The sequence below is a fragment of the Odontesthes bonariensis genome, chromosome 24 (genome assembly GCF_027942865.1).
Source record: "Odontesthes bonariensis isolate fOdoBon6 chromosome 24, fOdoBon6.hap1, whole genome shotgun sequence".
Lineage (NCBI taxonomy): Eukaryota > Metazoa > Chordata > Actinopteri > Atheriniformes > Atherinopsidae > Odontesthes > Odontesthes bonariensis.
The window spans coordinates 14,302,199-14,324,060 of NC_134529.1; the positions used below are offsets into that span (position 1 = coordinate 14,302,199).

General features: G+C 41.1%; 2 protein-coding genes across 4 annotated transcripts in view; one reads left to right on the forward strand and one right to left on the reverse strand.

Moving 5' to 3' along the window:
- LOC142375478 (tyrosine-protein phosphatase non-receptor type 14-like) overlaps positions 1-11,905 on the forward strand; it is a 51,712-nt gene extending 39,807 nt beyond the window's left edge. For all 3 annotated transcript variants that reach the window (XM_075459505.1, XM_075459503.1, XM_075459504.1), the window contains 9 exons: positions 871-949; positions 1,824-2,293; positions 2,373-3,656; positions 5,527-5,667; positions 6,675-6,893; positions 8,788-8,916; positions 9,077-9,311; positions 9,477-9,640; positions 9,952-11,905. In XM_075459505.1, the coding sequence (XP_075315620.1) occupies positions 871-949; positions 1,824-2,293; positions 2,373-3,656; positions 5,527-5,667; positions 6,675-6,893; positions 8,788-8,916; positions 9,077-9,311; positions 9,477-9,640; positions 9,952-10,080 (2,850 nt within the window). In that variant the 3' untranslated portion in view covers positions 10,081-11,905. The remainder of the gene's footprint in view (positions 1-870; positions 950-1,823; positions 2,294-2,372; positions 3,657-5,526; positions 5,668-6,674; positions 6,894-8,787; positions 8,917-9,076; positions 9,312-9,476; positions 9,641-9,951) is intronic.
- Positions 11,906-13,198: 1,293 nt separating this feature from the next.
- LOC142374957 (N-lysine methyltransferase SMYD2-like) lies at positions 13,199-20,967 on the reverse strand. The gene is made up of 12 exons (XM_075458841.1): positions 20,734-20,967; positions 19,023-19,086; positions 18,008-18,118; positions 17,867-17,927; positions 16,602-16,723; positions 16,403-16,470; positions 15,830-15,932; positions 15,061-15,171; positions 14,807-14,927; positions 14,330-14,504; positions 13,681-13,789; positions 13,199-13,393 (listed from the first exon to the last, which is right to left on the reverse strand). Exons 1-12 carry the CDS (start codon positions 20,901-20,903, stop codon positions 13,313-13,315), a joined length of 1,296 nt encoding a protein of 431 aa, XP_075314956.1. The 5' UTR covers positions 20,904-20,967; the 3' UTR covers positions 13,199-13,312.
- Between the last annotated feature and the right edge of the window lie 895 nt (positions 20,968-21,862).

Below are 21,862 nucleotides of genomic sequence, written 5' to 3' on the forward strand. Positions count from 1 at the left end.
TTGGCAGAATATTTTCTCAACCGAAGAACGTCAGTAGACAGTCACTGATTTGTCATAAGTAGAGACACAACCCCACTGAAATGAATGAATTAAATGCGTATCTCATATGTAACACCATGTGACGCACGGGTCACTCAATATTCAATAAAGCAGGTCACCTAAAGCAGTCAGGTGAGTTGCAGCCTATGAGATGCGTGAAAGATGAACTAAAAACACCTTGTGGTATGCAACCTCTTTGTAAGTTCCTGACAACTTAGTTAGGCCGTTATGTTTTGTCACAATGAGACTTTTGACAGGCAGTTTGGTGACCACAGTCGTGGTCTGACCACGCTGTCTGAGACTAGGCCCAGTGAAAATGCGGTTGATTGAGAGACGAGACGTCAAAAAAGTAGTCTTGAGGCCAAGCAAAGTCTCGAGTAGTACAACACTAGCTTCTGGCCTGTATAAGTGAGACAATTAGATGAGAGAAATTTTGAGTCTGATGCCACACTCCCACTCAGGGCAGCTCCCAGTTATGTCACGGAGCTTGGTTTGAACATGTGTTGGGGATGGTGGAAAATTAGCAAGGGCGTTTCTTCCGGTGCGACAATGAAGGCAGTGAATTCTGACTCTCCCATCCAGCAGGCCGGACAATGGCTTGGCTAAATGTGGCACAATAGATGTTCGGTTACTCCACTGGAGTCTTCAGATGACTGTGTGGAAAACGGCAAGCTCTAACCCAAGTGTACTATCTGAGTCTGTCATATTTACCTGCTTTAAAGATGGGAATGATGACTCTTTTGTAATGCAAAGAAACTGAAATGTTGCTATTTATTCAGAAACAGTTACAGTGCTGCCCTCTAACTGTATTAAATCTGTTTCTTTATTTAGCCACGGCCCCAGTCCTGTAACTTCCAGTCAGTGCATTCTCAGTATGCAGAGCATTATCAGGACACACAAAGCTCTCAAGGTATGTATAAACCGCAAACACAAAGAGACAGATTTAGAAGTTTCACCCCTAACATCTCACCACTTAAACCACAGTGTGATTTGAAACTTTTGCCGCCCTGACGATACCATCTGAGTTGGCTAATTGCGTCTTTGCCATCAAGCGTGTGACTCACAGCCCACTTATATTTTAACAACCTCCCAGCCAATTAGAGCCCAACGTTTGGGGGGCACAGCAGTGACCTTATTTGTGCTTCACTCTTTCATTGACTGTTTCACACACTCAGACCGCCTTGTAATCCGAAGAACTTCACTCATGTCGGCTTGACAATAAAACAGGAGTGGTAAAAAAAACACACTGGGTGTGCTAGAATGTGTGGGTGTGAGATAATTCCACAGTGTGACCTCAACTATCACAGGATTATGTCTATGCTTTACTTTTCCAGTCACTGTATACAGGAAGTCTTTAATTTATCATGTAGAAATATTTACTACTGTAACTATTTTTAACATTCTTGTTTTGTAAAACCTGCCACATGTTGAATGTGAGACATTTCACTATTTCAGGAAAAATATTTTTCTAGAATTTGATAACAGCAACATGTCTCAGAGGGTTAAAAATGTAAGTGGAACTTAAAAAAAGAAACAACTGGATGAACATGTTGCAAATAACTACTGACCTTGATGATGCATGTGCCTCTTTGAGAGTGAGCAAAGTTCTTTTCCTCCCCTGAGTAATGTTTCCCTCTTTTGATTTAAAAAAAAAAAAAAAAGTTTGTTTTGGTTTAGCTGCTGCTGCTCACAGTTGTTTCTTAAGGCCCCTTTAAACTTGTCTGGAACACAGGTTTTATTATGCTTCTGTTTTTGTAATTATTCATGTTTTGTTTGGCCTACAGACAGCATCTTCCATGAAGACCCTTACTACAAGTCGGAGACCAGTCTGGATCGCTGTCAGGTGGACTTTGCCTTCCGAAACGGTACTGTGCCTAATGGAAGCATGTACAGCAGCCCCAGCCTCAGCTCCCTCAATCGTTCCCAGACTTTTGTCCCTCCTTCACCCATGTCCTCCAACCTCAGTATTCCTGGCAGTGAGATCATGCGCCCTGACTACATCCCCAGCCACCGCCACAGTGCCATCATTGCTCCATCCTACCGGCCCACGCCGGAGTATGATGCTGTCATGCGGCAGAAGCGACGCATGCTCCCTGCTCACCATGACCTCCATAGCCAGTCACTGCGCAGTCTGAACATCAGCAACGCCTGTGCTTACCGCCAGCCTGAGCCTCTGGTGTACAGCCAGCCAGAGATGAGGGAGAGGGGCCTTTATCATGTCCCTGGCCCCAGCCCAGGGCCTTACACACCACAGGTACTAGTGGATTCTTTGTGTTTAAATTTCTTTTTTTCTTTGTTTCCTTTCACCTCACATTGATCTGTCTCTTTTACAGATCAGTTATAGTAAGCCAGTGTCCCATGGCCCCCATCAAGGAGGACCAGCCAGCAGCCAGGGTCCTTGTCACTCACCCTGTGTTAATGGAGGTGGAGGTAACGATGAAGGTGTTGGAAGTTCCATCTCCCATACTGTCAGCACACCTGAGCTGGCAAACACCAAACAGCAGGGAACCAACATGGGAAGCTATGCAGCTACAGCTAACATGCTGAGAAACCACATGTCACGCCCTCCTCCACCTTACCCCTCTAACTCCTTCCGCCCAGCCACCAGCACACCAGACCTTGCCAGTCACCGTCATCGTTGCATTGGAGGCAGCAGTCCAGAGCTCCTTCCCCGCATGGTGCAGCTGTTAGTCAAGACCTTCCAGCCGGACAGCTCTGCAGTGGTGCACCAGTCCCTGCAGGAAGTTAGTGAACCTCTAACTGCAGCTGCTAAACACCGCTCCACCCTCGGCAAGAGACACAGCATGGAGGTGATCAGCAGCATGAGAAGTGGAGGTGGGATGGAGGGCCTGGTGATGAAGGGGATAAACGCCCCGCTTCATCGGAGGAATACTCTCAGAGAACATGCTATGCCATCTCAGCCTCAGACCATTCCTCAGCCCCAGCCGCAAACCCCTCAGTTGCAACCTCCGCTGCAACCCCAACCACCACCTCAGCAGCCAAAGGAGGTGCCCATGCAGAAGCCTGCCCAGAATGCACCTGAGACCCCTGTAGCACCTCCTTCATCAGTTGCTTACCAGCATCAAAAAACTCTTTCCAATGCTACAATGCTTATACACAGCAGTGAGAGTGAAGAGGAGGAAGAAGAGGAAGAGGAGAGGCCTGAACTGGATGTTCAGATCCCCGGTCTGAATGAGGACATTAGCATCAGTGCTCAGCTCCAGGCTGCTCTGGCAAAACTGCCAAACAAACCCCCTCCAGAGTACCCTGGCCCTCCTAGACATCCTGCCAATGCGCAGATTCGCTCTCACAATCACAACCACACTCACCACCACAACAACAATCAAGGACCACATTGCAGCCAGGGACCAATGGACCCCAATCAAGCGCTCAAAACTGTGCAGGCCCAGGGTAGTGGCACGCCTGGCGGCAGTGGTGGGACACTGACCAGAGGGGATCAGAGTGGGGTCAATGGGGCAGTTTTAGGTCCATCTATTTCAGAACCAGACCTGACCAGTGTGAAGGAGAGGGTGAGGAAGGAGCCAGTCAAAGAGAGGCCGGTCTCAGAGATGTTCTCTTTGGAGGACAGCATTGTTGAGAGGGAAATTGCTCAGAGGGTAAGATGACAACTTTTGCATCTACATATATTGATGTTTTTAATGGAAACAAACATTTTGATAGGTTTCATTTTTGAGTTCAATCATCAAAAGTATATTTTTCCCAGCATTTAACTGGTTTGGATGGAAAATTTAAGAAAATCAATGTTAATGAAGTTCGTATGGCATTATACAAAATCTCAATTAATAGTGTGGTGTAGTTCTTTGACAAAGCTACTATACGCCCCTCATTTAGTCAGCTTGACCACAAGAAACTGATCTTACTTGAATGCAAGTTTAGTAAGATCATGAATTACACCTACGATAACATCTAGAGATAACAGGATGTAAGCCACTATGGATTCCAGCATGGATTTTTGTTTTCAAGTTGAAACACAGCTGAGTCTCACTAGAAAGGTATCACATGAGAAACCCCCGGATGTGTCAGATCTGATAGGTGGTACTGGGGAGAAAAGTATTGGATAAGAATTTCAAAACAGCAAAGTTTTCATTTGTGGATGGAAAAAAACTTTTGGATATTTAAAGTCAATTTTGTGTTTTTTTCAAAAGTTTGTGATGAGACAATTGAAGTACATGGAAAATACACATTAAATATTATTGCTGAAATTGCACAGTGGCACTACTTTGCTCTATGATTTCACACTATTATTGCAATCTGTGTAAAAGTAGTTGGAAAGAAATTGGAGAGAAATTAGAAAAATAGAAGAAATTAGAAAAGAGGAAATTGTGATGGTAATGAGGATATTCAATTTGATTAACTACTGACTGCTTATTTGATCTGTGAAACACAGGAATAATGAACATTGTACATGCATTAATCATGGCGTTTATGCACACAAACATACTTGGTTTGTGTCAATAACAGCCTTATTGATACATTATTTCCATAAGATTCCTCATCATAGTCACATATGGGAGGCAAGTATTTATGATTCAACAGAAATATCAAGGCAAACTATCCTGTCCTGGACAAAACCTACCATACTGCGACTGTTTTTATGATCAGTTGCTGCTTGCTAGTTTTCCGCTTCTTATTTGCAGCAGTCTGGGTTTCAGCACATAAGAGGGTAGCTCTAGGCTCTGAATTCCCCCGGGCAGCTAAAAGCCGCACAAATCCCTTTAGATTGTTCCTTTAGTTGGTGTTCTGTTATGTGTTGGCTTTCTGTTCAGTCTCAAAAAGTTGACATGACACTAGAGTCCAGGTATGGGTCCAATCATATTATCACCTGGTAGTGATAAACCTCTGTCTACGACTGACCTGGATTTGTGTTTTTAGTCCATGAAACTCCAAAATAATTTACTTCTGTCCAAAACCCCTATGTCTACCAGCTGGTTTATCTTATACATAAAGGGTACTCTTTTTGACCTTCAAGCTGTTGTTTTGACTGTCCCACAGGGGATGAAGGAGGCGGAGCTTTATTGGAGGTTTAATAGCATCGCAGATTAGAAGAGGTAATCCTTGGTAGAAGGAGGGGCTGTGCAATCTGGGTTGGCTTTTGGCAGTGAGAAAAAACAGTCTGTATGGCAGAAAGAATATGGGCTTTGTAAAGAAAAGAAGGCTGGAGAGGTAGGTGGGCATAAACAAAGAGATGAGACATTCAAAAATCTGTGAGGAAGGATGAAACGAGGGTTAAAGGAAACTGAAGGCAGTGGGATAGATAAGAAGGTACAGGTCTCTCTTAATAGGCTTTGCATTCCGGGCTTGTTATTTCGTACCTGTGGGCTAGGGTGGCCAGATTTGCTCGAGAAAAAGGAGGCACGTGCACGTCAAAACTCCCCGCCCAGTGTGTTTGTGCGCATGTACACAGAGCCACTTTCATCACTGCCAGTACCTGTAACCATGACACCAAGATTTTCCTCTCTCTTCAAGACGCTGGAAAGACAGAAGATGTCTGTGGACTCCATGAAGAGACCTCTGATGATGGCCGCCCTTAATGGACTCTGTGTGGCCCGAATGCCTGTCCCCGAGAGTACAGCAGAGGAGGGCGCCAAGTCGGCTACAGACGAAAGGGTGAGATGCTTGCTCTCTACAAAATATGGTTAATTTCTTTAAGGTTTTCTGACTTTATCTAGGCCTATATCATGAAGACATTTTGTGAAATGTAGTAAATGTCCTTGATGCTGTTTTTTTTTTTTTAGTCAGACGTAATAGTCCACTGATTGACAGGCACCTTAAAAGAAATTTGACCTGGAAACTATTTTGAGTTTCTGTTTTGGTGCTACTATTTAACAGGGGGATCTTACTGTACTAACTAACTAACTGATAGGCATTGGAAAGTTGTAATTGTCAGTGATGGAAAAACAAGCTTTTTTTTTATATCTTCTTTTTTAACCCACAATTAAAAGTATTATATTCCTAACAAATTCAACACTAAGAAGACTTTTTGATCAAATTTAAAGCGTGCCTCCAGTTTCCATTGGTCGTTGAAATTAAACGGAGAGAATCTGACTCATAATCACATGAACTTAATTAATTCCACTTCCCAGATAGTCTTGTTTGCTCCCTTTTGAGTGGGAGGTGTGAAACCCTGTCTTTGTCCCGGGCTGTTGCTACGCTAATGGGGGCAAACCCCTAAGTGGGCTGTGGAACGCGTGGCATGGTGGTGCTTATCGCCTCTAGGCCCGCTGGTATGTTAAGAATGTGACCCGAGAGAGCTTGAGCGAGCCACAGAGAAAGAGGGGTAGAAAGATATTCTGCCCTCCCAAACACGACTGGCCTACTAAAACATGTATGCCCACCAGAATGAGTGCCCACTGCTGCTGCATTTTTAAAAAATCTTTTAAAGCTGTGTTAATTAAGTACAAATGCTTTGAGTTCTTTGATGCTGGAGTGAGCAGGGTGTTTAGTTGAGACCTTAGAAATATGGACCTATATCTAAACAAGAATTCTCATGGTCAAAATAACCTTTTGGGTTTGGTGAAATGTAAATAAATGAAAGTCTTTTTGGGACTCACAAACAAACCGTGACTAACTTGATGGCTGACCTCTGTCATTTCTTTATTTCTCTGCCACTCTAGTGTAAGACTTTGGAGTTGAAGCTTGAGGAAGAGCGGGTCTTCACCGAGTACGAACAGGTGCCTAAGAAGAGGGCAGACTCTCTTCTCACCACAGCAACTTTGCCCGAAAACGCTGAGCGCAACCGTTTCCGTGACGTTGTCCCTTATGAGGAAAATCGAGTGGAGCTTGTACCCAACAAGGAGAACAACACGGGCTACATTAATGCCTCCCACATCAAGGTGTGTTTGAATGTTAAAGGCTTAATATGTGAAAAAGTCCCAGTTGCAAGTAACAGTTTAGATATGATCTAAAACATCTTCAGATTTTCAGACAAATCCCAGATTACAAAATGAAAAAGAACCCAATTAAACACAACCAAAATAGACATGGGTATAATGTTAAATATACTTCAGTAAAAAAAAATCCAATATAACATATTTCTGAGTTGCAAAAACATCACTTTAAAGTACTTTCTTATTAGGAATAGTGAGAGAAGCAAGAAGAAACATTAGCATATTGAAAAACACCCTCTGTGGTGCATAGTAGTTACCCTGAGTTCTTTTGTGACCTTGAAGCTAGGTGTCGCTTTGTTGGTCAGCCGCTTTTTGGGAGGGAACAGTGGCTTTGAATTTTATTTCCATTTGCACACAGTCTGACTGTTGATGAGTGAAGACAAAACTCTTTAGATATTGGTGCATTTATGTCTCGCTCCAGTCTCATGAGCATAAACGACTCATCAAAAATCTCCTTTGTACATGCCACAAACTTAGATAGCAAATCTTTAAATAAAACAGGGCACCCACTCATTGAAAACCCCTGACTTCATGTCCACATACCTTTGCCAGTCAGATATGCAATTTTGGAAGATTTTCCTACATAAATAAATGAGTAAATAGAACAACGTATGTCTAATTTGTTTTATTGGTTTATACTTTTTGGGTTTGTGAGCTAATCTGATAATGTACAGGTCTCTCTTGAGAATGAGACTCAATGAGACTGCCTGCATGGATACATCTTTAATAAAACAAATTAAAAACTGTTTTAGGCATTTTTTTCCAGATATGAAAAAAATGTAACCGTATATACCATATAAAACCGTATATAGACGGATAGCGCACTGCAATATATGTGTGGTTTCTGCTGTTGGCTTATAGTGTATGTGTGCTTGGTGAAGAAGACGGTCCTACAAGTTCTAAATGCACAGAAAGACAAACAGAGCAATAATAATGCTTGGGGGGGGGAAGACAAAATTTTGTCTGTATATGGCTATTAAAACAAAGTTACAGACTCAAAGTTCTCTGCAACACACATATCATGCAGCCGAAATTAAAACAGAGTATGGACTTAATGAATTGAGTTTTCTTTTAGGCTCTTGTTGTGGCTGTTTCTAAGCGAGTAATGGCTTGGAGGAGTGGATGAAAGGCAGCTATTCAGGCTTGTTTGGGCCTTTAAGCTCTCAGAGCTCTTGGAATTCCCAAAGAATGTTGTCCAAACTCCAACCCTCTTAAGCAACCTGAGTTGCTCTCACTGGCTCTCTGTTCATGTTGAGAACAATGTGTGTGCACCAGCTTGTGGGTACAGATGAGTTTACTATGTATGCCTAATTTACGATCTGGTGTGATCATCAAAGTATCACTGTATCATTGCTAATCCAGGTGTAATCGTCTTACCTCTGTGTCTTCTAAGGTTTTTGCAACAGAACAAAAGGACTTATTTATTCGCCATTCATCTCTTAATACTGTGTTTAGAGTCACGAGGTAGCTTGAGGAATCAGCTGAGACATGCTCATTATGTAATGCCAGTGAGGTTTGGAGTGTGTTGAAGATGGAAAGTGTTTCAAACTGTGAGTGGCTTCATGATTATCAATGAGGGAAAACCCAAGAAAGCTAGAAAGGAGCAGGCAGCGAGCAAAAGGCTGTAGATTGAAATTAGAGCCCCTTATACTGCCATCTAGTGGTAAATGGGACAAACGTCAAAACGATCTCTCGATAACATGGTATTTGTGTTGTATTTGTTGCTGATACGTGTTTTATTGTTGAGAAAATGTTTTGTTTACAGGTACTATGGTTGACTTGTTGTTTGCTCTGCGTCTACTATTATCTCCACTAATTGAGCCTGCGTGTGTTTTCCCAGGTTATGATTAGAGGGGAGGAGTGGCACTACATTGCTACCCAGGGCCCACTAGCCAACACCTGTGCTGACTTCTGGCAGATGGTCTGGGAGCAGGGGGTCAGCGTCATCGCCATGGTTACTGCAGAGGAGGTACACACACACATGCATACACAGATGTGGATCATTTTCAAAACTGTCACCGTCCCTGTGTGTTTATGCATAACTCGCCGCTTCTGTCTAACTTACCTCCATCTTATTTTTCCTCCCTACTTTCACCCATTAATCACCTCTCATCCTGCTCTCATTCCAGGAGGGTGGGAGGTCCAAGAGTCACCGCTACTGGCCCAAACTGGGCTCCAAACACAACTCAGCCACTCATGGCAAGTTCAAGGTGACCACCAAATTCCGCACAGACTCTGGCTGTTACGCCACCACGGGGTTAAAGGTCAAACACCTGTTATCTGGCCAGGAGAGGACAGTCTGGCACCTGCAGTACACTGACTGGCCTGAGCAGGGCTGTCCTGAATATGTTCCCGGATTTCTCTGTGAGTGGCAGCATCTTGGAGTCATCTGCTCTTTCTAGCAATCACAGCACCTTCACTTCACATTTAATGTCATGAAGCCAGACATCAGAAGAATTTCTTGAATCACATTCTCTCTTCAGCTAGAAATCCCCCATCTAACTCTTTTCGCTTCTTTTTTCCCTGCAGCGTACTTGGAGGAGATCCAGTCTGTGAGGAGACATACTAATTCCATGTTGGACACGTCAAAGAGCCTAAATCCACCGGTAGTGGTGCATTGCAGCGCCGGGGTGGGTCGCACTGGTGTGGTCATCCTGACTGAGCTCATGATCAGCTGCCTGGAGCACAATGAGGTGTGTAGATGGTGATGTTACTGGGCTGCAGCCAAGGCGGCGAGTTTGGCAGTTTCAGTAGGCTGTAAAAAAGAAAAATCTTTTGAAGTTTTGAGCTCTAGGTTAATTTTTCTGTGAAGTCAGTGAGGCTCGACATGCGTTACAGTAGCGATACAGCGGTAGAGCGAGAAAGCAGGTTAATGGACTTAATGTAACCCTTAATATAGTGATTTGTTTTGTAGCCAACATTCTGCACATGCATGTGTGGCACATATTAAGAGCTCAGCAGATTCTAATCATATTTTGTCCGTCTGTTCTTTGTTCCCTTTCAGCCAGTGGAGGTTCCCACCATGTTATCAGAGCTGAGGCAGCAGAGGATGTTGATGGTGCAGACCATATCCCAGTACAAATTTGTCTATCAGGTCCTCATCCAGTTCCTCAAGAACTCCCGCCTCATTTGAGCTGGGGCCCCTGATTATTGGCCATATACGATGTGGCATAATGGCACGAGAACGGTACTTCAACTTAGCATGAGGACTCAAGAAAGTATACTGATCGCTGGGGGAAAGCAGATGCAGGGGTCCATTTGAGTTTTCCTTTGGGCGACTTTTCTAATTTGCAAATTTGCAGTGGAGTTTCAAACAGTCACCTCAAGGGAGGAAAGAATTTGTGTACTCATGTGTAGAAATCAACTGTTTCTCCCCTTCCGTGTATTCAGATTTAGCTCTTTATTTCATTTTAGGTCAGGTCAGGTGAATAAGCAGCTCGTCTTTGCTGCAGGTGTAAATGTTTTTATAAATGTGGCCTATATGTCCTTGAGATTTCTTAAGGAACATCTGGAGAAATCGGAATCCAGTTTCATATTAGAGAGAGAGATTCTCATTTTTTTTTAATTTAGCCATTATTATGTATGGCATTATGCTGCATGAACAGTAGGTGGCAGCAGTATTACTACAGTCTAGACTTTGAGTTTGCCAAACTAAAGTATTTCTCAAAACCACTGTTCTAAACTTTTAGAAAAAAATATTTTAACAGTGTTGATTAATACAGCAAATATTGACTCCAACATTGTAATCAATGTTTTTATTTATATATTTTTTAAAGATTACGGTCACCTTCATCTTTGGCTTCACGTTGATCTTCTGAACTGGTCTTAAAGTTTGTTTTAACTCTATTTTCGTAAAAACTTTCTGTAGATTCCTCAAATTTTTCTTGTGAAGATATACTGGCTAAAACATTTGTAAGTTCCTTCTTTCGCTTCCAAACGCACATGCGAGACACGCACACAAAGTTTAACTGAAAAACTTATTTTCCTCGAATCACAGTTTCTTGCAGTCACATGCGACTTGTCACATTCGTTACCCAAATGCATTTCAAAACATGAAAGTGTTTCTCCAAACTGAAAATAATTTATAAAGATTATGCAGTGAATGCTGTATATTATGTATCATTGTGCCTTACTGAAATGTGAGAAGCACAGAGAAGCTCTTCGTTCTGAATTGGTTTTTGGTGAATTAATGACTTTTATTGTGCTAAAGGTCAAATCTTTGAGTCAGTATTTAATAGCTTGTTTGCGTTATCAGAACAACTTTAACTTTCAGATGTTTGACCGAACGCTTGAGTTAGGATTTGACAAAATGAAAAGTCTCACCACAGACTTTGCTGTAAAAAGAAGAAAAAAGTAAAACAAACAAAAAAAATAGGTAGCTATTTCTACCAAACCATTTCTATTTAACTAAGGTGTGTTGCCAGATCCTTTTAAAAAAAAATTAAATAAAATTACACCCTGAGGAATAACCTTTTACATGTTACATCAAATATACTTTTCTATTTTTCTGAATTGTAATGCAAAACCAGCCATGTCCAATCATAACTCTGTACATAATGGGCATGTGAAAGTGTTTTATATAGTGTCTTTTCTTGACTTGGTACCCATAAAATACCGCAACATAATAAACTATGCATGCATTTTTATATCTCACTGTATATATTTCAGTATATGTTCTCAGATAAGTATAAGCTTTATGCTCTTTTGACCTTTAAGTGTTTTGTTGCACTTCTGTTCTCTTAAACAGTATTTCCTCACATGGCATTCCGCAGTTTGTTAATATTTAATTTTCCCCTTCAGCTTCGTTTTTTTGGCAGAACTCCCACATACATTTCAAAATTACGTGTACATATGTTTTGTATATGCATTTTGAGTGCATCAAGTCTTGTTTTCTCTCCGCAGACATGTATGACGCTGTTGTACTTGCTTATTATGCAATAAAAGCCTTATTTTCTTTAGGTTTGTGGTCTCAACAACATTTTATTTGTGAATGTCTGATTGATTTACTTTTGGCTGGTGATAATTTGTGTGTTTGAGGACTCCTCCAACAGTATAAGAAACCATAATTGGTGCTGAACAGAAACATAAGGTGTAAATGCAAACAGTGTTCACCCGTCTGTTGTGACAGCTGAACCTCGCAGGGCTTTAACAGCCCCCTTGTCACGAGGCAGCTGTCCAACTGGATGACATGGGTTTTGTTGCCCTGACCCAATGCACACATTTGTAAACAACTTTACTCTGGTTGAAAAAAAAAAAAAAAAAAAAAATAATAATACGGGTCCAGCTGACGTGTCAATCACGAGATAAAATGAAACTGGTCCTTTACAAAATAATTCTCAATGACCTTTTTCGACAAAGTTATTATTTAAAAAAAAAAAAAAAAAAAAAGCACCTCTCACAGCTGCACATTAAATGCTTGCTTACTATAAAAGTATTCATCAAAAATCCAAAAATAAACAATTTGCATGAAAACACAAGTGCTCGCTTCACACTTAAAGGGGAACTCCGGGGCATTTGAAGCGCAATCCCATTGCTAGAGGTTGTCAAATACTGACAGTAGGACACAGACAGGTGCAAATCTGCGCTCCCTGTGTGGAGATCGCGCTGTTCGCTCAGCCTGTCATGCTAGCCAAATACGTGGTGGCTAGGGGCAAGCGCTAACCCTTCCACGTAAAACAACAACTTGCACACTGCAGAAACGTCACACCACTTTATAAACCATCCGACAATAAAGTCACAAGCCTTACCATCAAAACCAAATGCATGGTTCTCACATTACTGGCATGGGGACGTTACAAAACAACTTTATAAACAGCATGTCACTTACCTCTTGTCGATATGCTCGCGCATGTGAAAGCCCAAAAGAGTCAATGGACGATACTCCCATTTACAAAGCAATTATTTTCTCTAGAAAAACTGCGTTCAAGTATTTAAAACATTACAACAATATTACTGGGCATGTATTGTTGTAATGTTTTAAATGTTGTTTTGTAACGTCCCCATGCCAGTAATGTGAGAACCATGCATATGGTTTTGATGGTAAGGCTTGTGACTTTATTGTCGGATGGTTTATAAAGTGGTGTGACGTTTCTGCAGTGTGCAAGTTGTTGTTTTACGTGGAAGGTTTATTATTTGCCCCTTAGCCACCACGTAGTTGGCTAGCATGACAGGCTGCGCAAACAGCGCAATCGCCGCACAGGGAGCGCCGATTTGCACCTGTCTGTGTCCTACTGTCAGTATTTGACAACCTCTAGCAATGGGATTGCGCTTCAAATGCCCCGGAGTTCCCCTTTAAGTTACAAAAAGTAAAGCTCCTAGTCAAGTATGCAGTCCATAGGGATTGACTGTTCAATTCTCTGCCGTCCTCATTTTTGTGCGATCTCTTTGCGCAACCCTTTAATGTAGTGGTGATCCTTCCCATGAGCCACCTCCATTATAGCCAATGCCTGTGCACATAAGAACAAAGGACTTTTATAACATGCACATTATTTCTCTAGCAGTGTATATTGTACCTGAACACCTAAGTGCCAGCTAAAATACACTGTCATCCATTCCTTGATTGGACATTTACCCCTTTAGAATGTTGTGTTTTTAAAGAAGTTTTACATGTAATCTTTAGTGTATTACTTACTGTCTTAAAATAAAACAACTCGTATATTTATAGTTTGCTGGTTAAACCTGTTTTGTATCCCATGTATTCAAGACTGACACGAACTTAGCAAGCCACTTTTACCTTCTTGAGAGCGCTGATTCCTGCTGATTTTCGCTCGATCTGCATGTAGATTCTGCCCATCTTCAGGTACATGGAGGACACATTTAAGGAGTAGGGTGGATACAGCACGCTGCATTGGACACAAGGCATATATGCACAGTTTACTCACAAAAATTCAAAAAGTAGATACTAAATATAGTGTATGTATTAAAAGTTTTGAAAAACTATCATGTGATTACTTTTAATTGCATTATCTGATTGAGAGTGCAGATTTCCATGTGTGTGCTTTTTACAGGTCTAAAAGGAAGAGACAACAGCAAAAACCATAACCCCAAAATATCTCAAAACTGACCAGTGGGTAAACAATATTTTTGTCCTTCTGAAATAACTTGTAGCAATAATTGATATCTTATTAATACAAGAGTTACAATTTCCTACAATTTTTTTTGTAAATAATACATTTCAATTGATATTTTCCCGAAAGAAATCATTTTGCATCCTGAATTTGGAATTTCAGCTCCAGTGGATTTGAAACAATGTTGAAACAAAAGAACTTAGAACAAAATATGTAATTCTACTGATATGGAACACTGTAATCTGTAACATCTAATCTGTGTTATATATAAATTGCTGCAGGTGAAATTGCGTTTCTTTTAAAATTTCTTAGTACCTGTATTTTTTGAGGATCTTCTCTCCATATCTGATAGCTCCATCTGCATCTTGCATGTAAATGCAAACCCCCATGGCCTGGTACATCATGTGGAGCATGTACACATTGGCGTCATCCAAGACAGTACCCATTTCCTCCAAGCTCTGTTCACACATCTCCAGCAACTCACTGGGAGGTGCTAAGAGTCAAGGCTGCATCCAGAGCTGAGTTGACTACATAAAAAAGCTTCTGATTATAAAGCCAAATACTAATAATAATGACATAAAATATCATAAAGCATTTACCCAATCAGCCGAGGATGCAATAAAGCAGGGAAATTAAGTTGAGCTGACCTACTATGAGCTCATAAATAAGCCCAATGAACTGTTTTTCTAGCAGACAAATCCTGTAGGTGTTTCTGATTTTCTTGTTCTTAAATAAAACTAGATGAATTGTAAAACACAAAAGATGATGATATCAACTGGCAATAAAGGATATTTTTAACATGCTTGAGGGCCCGGAACTCTCTGATAGTTTTCCTGGCGTAACGCACCATGTTGCTGATGACCTGCGGCTCTATGGGGTCTCTCTGCTTACGTACTTTCAACTTAGCCTTGTCCTATTGGTGAAAACAGAAGGCAGAGCACGTCAGTCAAGCAGTGAATAACAACTTATAGATACACTTGTGAGATAGGGTCCACCATAACAACGGATACGATTTGATTAAACCTTCACCTTTTATTGGGTCTTACTTTGGACTTGTTTGTGCAATCTAGACAGTCGCAGGTGAAGTAATAGTTCTCTCTCAGCCTGTTATTGCGATCGTCTGTTGGATAGAGGAGGTCTATGTAGCTGATGAGCACCTAGAAATGGATTTAATACACACATAAATGAAAAATAAAGGACTCTGTCCTTGACATTCTTCTTCTTGTTTCCTGCCAGAGAGTTTGTTAACGCAGGGGTGAAAATAACCCTGCTTAAATCAGCTGGTGCATCCCCATTTCAAACCACATACACACACACACACACACACACACACACACACACACACACACACACACACAGAGGCAACCTGCAGTCTTGACAAGCTCATGATTAAACTGTGATTGACCCACTACTGCAGATCAGCAGTGCAGTGGCTCACTGCTCACATCTTTACATGCCTGTCTTTACCTTTCAGTCACTCCATTCAAGTATTCATAATTACACATAGAAGCTGTAGGATGTATATTAAGGATTTTTTAGAAGTATTTTGTTTGTGGATTTTGCTCCTTTTGTCAGCTTACCATCTTACTTGCTGAACATGATAAATAGTGGACAGATATGTGAATCACATACTTTTTCTCATCGAGCTTGTTTCAAAAATAATTTTAAAAAAAGGATAAGCATATTACTTGACCTAAAATCAAACATAACTCTCAAGGTCAATAGCTTAACATATGTTACTGGATAATAATAATAATAACAAGAAACCAAGAACAAGATCTAGCCCCCCTGATTTCTACAGTTTGTTTTCCTCACTTCGTCTCCGGGTTTCATGTCCTGCACAGCCCGAACCTCAGCTGATGTCCCATTGTATGTGACTATAACACTGGGGAGACAGCTGTGGTTTATCAGTGCCACACTGTGGGGAAAGACAGATGTAAAGAGACAGGGAAGAGATAAGACCTTTGTTTTGTAGGAGAAGTGGGCCAAAGCATTGTTAAAAATGGTAACAAAACTACTTTAAGTGGTTTTAACACTGCACTCAACAGAGACGCCTTGAATGTCCCTGAAATAAGCTGGCAACCTTCCTTATTTAACCTGAGTGATGGCCAGAAAAAGCTCAACAAAGAGGCAAGGGGGCAAACTCACCCTCTAATGTACAGCCTGAGCCACAGCACAGAGACCATTTTACAACCAATTGATCTACTGCAAAAGAAAATGTTGTGGCGCAAGAATTTAAAGTATGGCTTCTCAGGATATCTGTCCTGATCTTTATAATGCAAAAACTCTGCTAATGGTTGCTCTCAGAGTTGTTGAGGTAGCTTGGCACGCCTGTGTCGTAATGATTATTTGTGCACCAAGTGTTTTTGCCTCCCTCTTCCTTCTTACTCTGGGTAGACTGCAGTTCCCAAGTGGGAAAGTTCATCATCCTCTATTGTGAAACCATTACAGGCAACCTGTTGAATAAAGCACAGGGGAGAAAGTAAAAAAAAAACAAAAACACAAGGTAGCTGCAAAGGACTCATTTTAGGTAGCAATAAAAGAAGCAGAAAAATCTAAAATCCATCTGTGTGTTTGTGTGAGATACCTGGGAGAAGAGTGTGAGCAGGTCTTTGTGGTCAGGCACCTCCAAATGTTTGAAGAAGCGATAAAGTCCAGCAATGTCTGCCTCAGTCCCCTCTTTTTTCTCATTATCTTCATCCTCCACATCTGTTACAGGCAGGGAAACAGACATTTTGATCTTATTTTATTTTTTAAAGCATGTCTTTTTGTCACGAAGCCAGCATGCATTTAAACTGTTGTAAGTTAAGGGTGAGATAATGGCCCAATCGATATTATCTGCCCAATATTGGCCAATCAAAAACCTACATTGTACCTCCTGTCTTCATAGTAGTCTGGTTGCAGTTAATAATTTTCTCTTTCTGCCACATCCAGGCTATGTAGCATTTGTACCTCTGCAATGACCACTTATCTTGACTTTCCTGGACCATTTTCTCACCTTGCCATATTGTTGTTTATACAGTAAGATGCACATGCAGATATAGACATCATCTGGTGATAGCACAAAGCTGGGTACATAACAGCGTGAATATATTTTTGACAATAAATCTTATATGCAATGGGGGTTGGATAATTTCGCAGTGATTTCACAATAAATTGTTCATTAGTTTGTGAAATATATTTCTGAAAAATACACCATCCTTTTGGAATGATATGGAACAGTTTGGGTCCACTTAGGGAAGAGTCACTGCTAATCAATAAAAGGTTGTTCTATGAGGTTGTATCTTTCCCTCTTCATACAGGGGGAGCTAAATGGTATTGAATGTTCAAACTGTACAGTATGACCATTACAGACTGACAGATTTTTCTAACTAGCTTTCAGAATCCACTTCCAGTCTGAGCAGCTTCCACAGAAGTCACATTTGTATTGCTGGTCTTGTCCTCTGAACCAGTTACTCGCTGCTCTGCTGTATATTGCCTGTCTTTAACACTTTAAATCAGCATGAATAGTCAGCCCAGCTTCTTTCATAACTCGCCAAGAGAGGAACACATCACCATGTTTATATTGTTCCTGTACAGATCATGCAGCCTAAATATTGTTACTTGCCAGATTCTCTGTGAGTGTGTGTTATCCTTGACTTGTGACAAAGAATTTGCCCTCACCCTACACTCACATACTCCCAGCATTTCAAAGAAATAAAGAAATAATTATTTCATTCCAATTCCAAATTACATTTGTTTTATATTATGAAGACATGCAGGTCTGAAGTTTATAATGAAGCTACACAGACATATTCCATGCGGGTCTCACGCATGCTTTTATTCTTCTGCTGCAAACTAGCAGGGACTCACGTGACTGCATCTCTCCTATGAGCAACATCTTCTCAGAAACACATCGCTCTTTCTGTATTTTCTGCAGAGAACAGGTATGTTTACCACAGCACGTGCTTGGCAATGCTCCAGAAATACATGGTCTCTCATTAAGTGTCCAACCTTCTTAGCGAGGATCCGGGCCACCAGGCGGCTCGTCTCTGAAGGGCCCCAGTTCTCTCCAAATGCATTGATGGCTGAACACTCCAGCTTGTGCATGGCCCAGTCTTCTTTCTTCACGCAAGCAAACACACATAGAACATTGAAAAGAGTTATATTTCAGCTTATTTCCAACAGAGACTTGAGCATCTTTAGTAGAGCCGACTATTCACAGTTTATATCCAACAATAACTGAAGAACTAACAGTTGGCAACTTCTAAGTGACACCAGCTGCCCTTAACCAGCAGTGTGACACACCATCACTTTGTTGATCTAATGTTACCCTCACCCCTTCAATATGCAATCTGGCCCATTTATGGATGGCTTAGTCCAAGTCTCACAGGTTTAAACCAATTTACCATGCTACAGCATTCTACATGAACAAATGTGATATGGTATAGCATATTTGATAGAACTGCATAGATCACCCAGCGGACATTTTGTAGTCATGAATTCAGCTGAGCCCCGTTATTTTGGACTGGAAGGTGAACTGTGGCACCATCAATGACTTTTAAAAAATATATAATATACTCATTTAAACGGAACTTATAATGGCACTGAAATAAAACACTTTTAAGTGATACAATGGTGTCTGAAAGAAACAATGACAGCTGAGTGCAGCCATGGCATGCTGAGGCCTGTTCAGACAACAATAGTTGAGTAAACACTTTTCTATCATTAACACCAAAAGGGAAAAATATTGATCAAGTCTCGAGGAAACCAGAGGAAAGGATTATCACCACATCACCACTATCATCAGAATCCAAACTATTGAGAACGTCAAAGTCTTGGCTAAATTTAGTGACAGACCGTCCACTTGTTGTTGAGTCAAAGAGTGTCACATGTACAACAGCTGTCACATGCAAACTATAATCTTATAGTTTTGAACTTTGAGGTTCAAGATGTATTTTCATACTGTGTCCTTGTCCTTTAAAATTCACTCAAGATTTGATACCCACTGTGTCCCTTAGTTTCCTACCTGGCACTTCACATTGCAGTAAAACGCTTTCTTGCACTTCCCACATCTCGCCAAGCTCTCTTTCCTGTAAAAGAAAACTTTCATCAGACTCTGGATGGCATGTTGCATATCATAAAAGAAACATCTTGGATAAATACCCCTTCATAGACAAAAATACTTAAATATCACACATCAGAACTCATTGAGTGAGAACCTTGTTGCCAAGGATGTCTAACAGTCTTCATTCTTGTGAATGTATCTGTAATGAAGTATCTACGTGTGTACATCTTGTTGTGTAACAGTATCTAGTTGTGTTGAGTGTGTGTATGGATATTTTAACATCCTGCTTCTGAACTCTGAGACAAGGAGCAGCAGTTGCTGGAGGTCTGCAGAAACTGATAGCAATGAAGGGCGTTAAAACATTCTGTGGTATTAATAGAGCTGACCATGTGACAGACCAGCTGTCTGTGTAACACACTAAAACAGCAAAGTAGTCCGAAATTCTGAGACGCTTACTCTGTCAAGTAAATAAAAGTCTATATTAGCTGCTCAGTGGTCAGCGTGAGTCATGAGAAAAGTGTGACAGGCTAAAACTAGGAATACACGACAATGTCCTGTTGTAATGAAAAGATTACATCTATATGTCAAACTGGTCATAAAGGATTGTAGACGTGTCATTTTAAGATGCAATTTAAAAAGTGTTTAATTGGAGCAATTCTCCTCACTCTCAGTGGGTACAAAAATGATCATAAGACTATGTTCGGGCAGTTTTGCACAGGGCATGGACAAGCTCTTGCAGCTGTGAATATAATTAGGCTGGACAAACTGCAATGCTGTAAGTTCAAGGCTTAATGCTTTGTAGGATAAACAACAGCCTTTTGAGGCTCAAGACTTAAACTGAGAACCTGATTCACTTAACAGGCATCGCAGTGTCTTACCAAACAGTCATCAGCTGAATACACAGTTTTGAAAGTTAATCAACTGTGCTTACAATCTAACATGAAAAATCATGTTCCTTCAAATATGGCAAATACTACTACAAGTACTCTGTTTGACAATGCAAACTTGTAATCTGTAATACAAAAATCAAAAGCTGGCATATCAATTTTATCATGATATCAGCTAATAACAATATTTTTTTCAAATGAAAGGTACGGAAAGCTTGGCCAGGAAAACAAACTGAGGGAGTCCTTTAATAAATGAGAGAGGCATGTTACATTGCAAGCTTTAAGGTTAATTATTAATACTAAAGCATATGAAATTATGTTTGCTGAACAAATGGACCTGCATTAACTCAAGAGATTAGGAGACTAAGTCACCTATAGGCTGTTGGCTGCAGTGATTGAGCCCCTTAATTGATCACAACTGTATTTTCAGATAAAAAGAGAAGTTAATATCTCCACGAAGCCATTCATATTCTCCAACATAGGGTAAGTTGATACGTGAAAGCAGGTATCTGAGCATCACTCAGAAAGATGAGCCATGAGTACAACCGAAATAGACGCGCTCACATGTTTGAGCCATATGTGACTCATAGCCTGCACCAAAATGACCGCGCGTAGAATCAGATCTGGCTTCAGAACAATATATTTTCATTATACTAATTCAATATTATGAAGCGTGACGTGATAATTAGCCACACTGCATCACTGAATCTGTCACAGACAATCACATTAGTAAAGTTGTCTCAGGATATGAGTGACTAAATCTGAAGGGCTGTAGCCTATTTGACCTGGTGAAGCAGAACTCGCAGAAGCAGCCTCTCTCTTTGACCGACAGCACGGATGAATATGCCGGGCACGAAAACAGGAGCGCTCCCACTTTAAAAGGCCTGGTAACGCGGAGACCTCGTCCCTTTCCCAAACTGTCGAACCTCTCGAGTCCCTCGATGCTACCGGTCATTGTGCCGTCTCCGTGTTGTCTTCTTTCAGAATGAGTTTGGAATCGGGGAGAAGTGGGATTTGGCGCGTTGGGGCGTCACCCTCCCCAGTGAGAGTTGCAGCAGATCCAGAAGTCAAAGGCACTGAATGCGCTCACTTACAGTTTTAAGACCCAATCCTACTCAATTATTACTTTAGGGAGCCCTATAAACGGATTTTACAACTATTATAACTTTTGGGGGTCATTCTGAGGGAGTTATATGGGTTCCCATAGCAACAGACTGCCACCGTCTCCTCCAACCCGACAGTTTTAGTTTTAGTGTTTTTTGTTGTTGCTGTCATGCATCTTAATCTTAAATGCTTTCCCTGACCCTCTTATTGGTAACAAAAAGAAGCCTTTGTTGCATCTCATGTTTCTTATAGAGTTTATTCAAATGGCCGCGTTTAAACGCTCGTGGCGCTGTGACACTGTTACACTGATGTCCTCAAATTAAAGAAAGGAGAAAGAAGAAGAAGTAGGCGCCCCCGAGAGGCCAGTAAATGGTAATGGGGCAACACGGTACTCCAACTTAAAGGGACACTATGTAATTTCTTCCCCCATCTAGTGGTGCAATTTTATTTTGCAAAGTTGAATGAATTTGCTCTCTAGCGCCTCACGTTTTCAAATGTGCGCTGCAACATCTTGAACTACGGCAAGCGGAATGTGTCAAGATTCAAGAAGCTATAGCTTCAGACTCAAGGTCCATACAAACAAAAAGAAATCAAGACACACAGTACAAAGGATTACATAACACACATACAACAACACTATGAATACAGATGACAGATAACATGTCAGATAACATAACATCTCCTTTGGTGTGCAAGCAATGCAATTAGTCATATTCCGGGAGTTACCGGAAGTGACGTCGACGCAGCGTTAGCATTAGCCTGCGTTAGCAATAGGAGCATTAGCAGCGGTAAATAAACTCCCGGTAAACT